This window comes from Corapipo altera, unplaced genomic scaffold (assembly GCF_003945725.1).
Source record: "Corapipo altera isolate COAL_440 unplaced genomic scaffold, ASM394572v1 71, whole genome shotgun sequence".
NCBI lineage: Eukaryota > Metazoa > Chordata > Aves > Passeriformes > Pipridae > Corapipo > Corapipo altera.
This window is the reverse complement of record NW_020884916.1, coordinates 2480323-2483010: the sequence shown is the minus strand read 5'-3', so window position 1 is coordinate 2483010 and position 2688 is coordinate 2480323. Positions and strand designations below refer to the sequence as shown.

The window sequence follows — 2688 nt, the reverse complement described above, 5'->3', positions numbered from 1 at the left end:
CTTTGGACTGGAAGCACCAGCTGCAGAGAGACGTTACAAAATCCCCGACTGCACCGGGGAGGTTTCCTGTCTCCACCTGCATCAGGTGTTATTTAAGTGTATTAAGAAGGACTTTTCTCGGGAAAAGCAAATGAGCTTCAGTTGTGTTCTCGCAGGGCTGGGGAGGGCGCGGTCCTGCAGGATGTGCGGCTGGACCACGAGCATCCCTGTCCCGGGCACCGCCGTGCTCCACCAGCACCCACTGGTGGAGGCCGGGGATCCTGCACCAGGTTCCAGGTACCCCGGAGCCTCCCAGCTACAAAACCAGCACATTGAAACCCGCGGGGATCTGACCCGATGCTCCTTATGCCCGTCCCAGCATCTCTGCCCAGCAGGGAGCAGCGGGAATGGGCTACACAGGACTGCCCAGAACCCTCTTCCATCCCACCTGCCCCACAGTTGGGTTTAACTCAGCAACAGGGACAAATCCCACGGGGTCCTGCAGACCCAGGGACAAATCCCTGGCAGTGCTGACCACGTCAGGGAAACAGAAATAACTCCATCTTCCCCAGAAACCACAGGAGAGGGTAAATTGCCTCGGTGGGTGAAGAGGAGAAGGGCTGAAATCCTCGTCCCATCCCTGCATTCTCCACACTAGAGGGAATCAGTGCTCCACATTTCTGCCTCCAGCCCCTGAGAGCTCTGAGCTGGCCCAAAATTGCCTCCCTGCCCTCCCCTCAGCTGTGCCTGCAGAGGGATTCACAAGGAACACCTTCTGGAGGCTGCAGGACCCAGAGGAGCCTCCAGCCTGTCCCCCCATGGGACCACGGGGAGAGAGGAGCAGGAACCAGCCCTTGCAACCCCGGGACCCGCTTCTACTGCTGCTCTTTTAGTCACCAGAGCTCAACTCAAGGCTCCCACGGTTGCTTGGGATGAGTCAAACCTGTCTCCCCATGGAGAAGCTGAAAGCATGGAATGGTTGAGGTGCAGGATCACGTTGGTTGAATGTCAAAAATTCCTGGTCACGCTGAGGGCAGGATGTTCTCCCCCCATCCCTGGGTCTGCACGAGGTACAGGTTTGAGACTTACCCATTCTTAATCAAGAACCCAAAGTGGATGGGACAAACCCACAGACAGTATCATGCACGGAGAAAAACTTTCAGGCCAAGGATGCTTTAAAAAAATCAGTTTATTTTACCTTACAAATGATAAATAATTTGTTTTAAAAAAAAAAACAAAAAATCATTTCAAGTGTGTTTTACTTCATGTTCCAATATTAAAATACCTTTCCCTTCTCCCCCCCTTAAATGATTGATACAAAAATAATTGTGACCAAATTATTTTTTCTTTTTTTTTTTTTGTCAAAAATTCCCGTGTTTTAGGCAAAAAGGCACATTGTGAAGGCTTTTTACCAGGAGGCACAGGGGGTCCCAAAGGCCCCAAGAGCTTCTTTCTCCTCCCTCCTTGTTCTATCTTGAGGCAGCACTGCTACAGTGCTTTTCTTCTGATCCCTCCAGGTTTATACCAGGGCCAAGGTCAGCTACAGTGTCATCCCTCTTTAACATGGGGGGGAAATCAAGGCACAGCAAAGCAGTACAATTATTTAAGAGCTTCTTGTGAATAGCTGGCAGAGTAGGACATAAAACTGGACGTAGATGTAGGATGTTGTCTCCTTCAAAACCCACCTGGGATCATCCTCTCCCCCTGGAACCACAGTGTTAGGATGGTAGTCAAGAGTCACAGGACCAGCACAAAAAGTTGGGCCTTCACTAGTCTAAACAGGGATTAATTAGAGCCTTAATTACCAGCCCTTTAAGGGGCACAAGTCATTGCTGGGATATATCCCCCCATGAAATCTCTGGCCACAGGAAGGATATAACAGCCAGCAGGGCACTACAGAAAGCTACAGGCAGGCTCTTGCTTTGGGTGGGCTTCGTACCTTCCTTGCTCAGGGGATGTGGTCCCAAAAATCAGCTGTTTTCCCACTGGGAGGTGGTGAAGTCAGCGAAGGGGGTTCTTCAGTGGCAGAGATGTTTGACAACCCGGGTCAGCAAGGCCATTTCTCTCCCTGCCCTGACCATGCAGCTCGAGGCTGGTGGCCGATCAGAGCTGCCCCTTTCACTCCAGAGCAGGGCAACACACCCCCTTTCCCAGTGCTTCACCCCCAAAAACCTGCGTCCCCTGCTCCCAGGGAGCTGGATTTCTGGCAGCTGGCAGGAGAGCATCACACCCAGCGAGCTGGGCCCGCTTGTCCCGGGATGAGGCAGCGGCAGGTGGGGAGGGAGTCACAGGAGGCCGGAAGGAAAGGCACACACACAGAGCTCTCCTGGCACAAGGCACCGCTGTGAACAGCATTCCTTCCTCGGAGCAGCCAGCTCCAGGAGCCCTTGGCATCGTGAAGAGTGGCAGGAGACGAGCTGCCCCTCAGAAAAGTCCCAGGAAGCTGCGCTAAGTCTCCTCATCCCAGAGGCAGAGCTGCTTCTGCGGCACGTAGTAGTCAAAGGTGTAGCCCTTCTGGCAGCTGCGGATGCCACACTTGTAGGAGGAGACCTTGCCCCCGGCGTCCCGGCTCTTGCAGTACTTGAGCATGCAGGGGTACCACTCGATGCTCAGAGAGTAGCTGCAGATGCAGGGCTTCCAACGGTCCGGGCACAGCCGGCAGCGCTGCAGCTCCGGCAGGTCCGAGCCCTGCGGCAGCACCTCGAACAT

General features: G+C 54.0%; 1 protein-coding gene across 2 annotated transcripts in view; it reads right to left on the bottom strand.

Moving 5' to 3' along the window:
• Nucleotides 1-1150: 1150 nt before the first annotated feature.
• Nucleotides 1151-2688, bottom strand: part of OAF (out at first homolog) — a 12570-nt gene continuing 11032 nt past the window's right edge. For both annotated transcript variants that reach the window (XM_027655662.1, XM_027655663.1), the window contains exon 4: nt 1151-2688. This exon ends at the window's right edge or, in 1 of these variants, runs on beyond it. In XM_027655662.1, coding sequence (XP_027511463.1) covers nt 2477-2688 — 212 coding nt within the window. In that variant the 3' untranslated portion in view covers nt 1151-2476.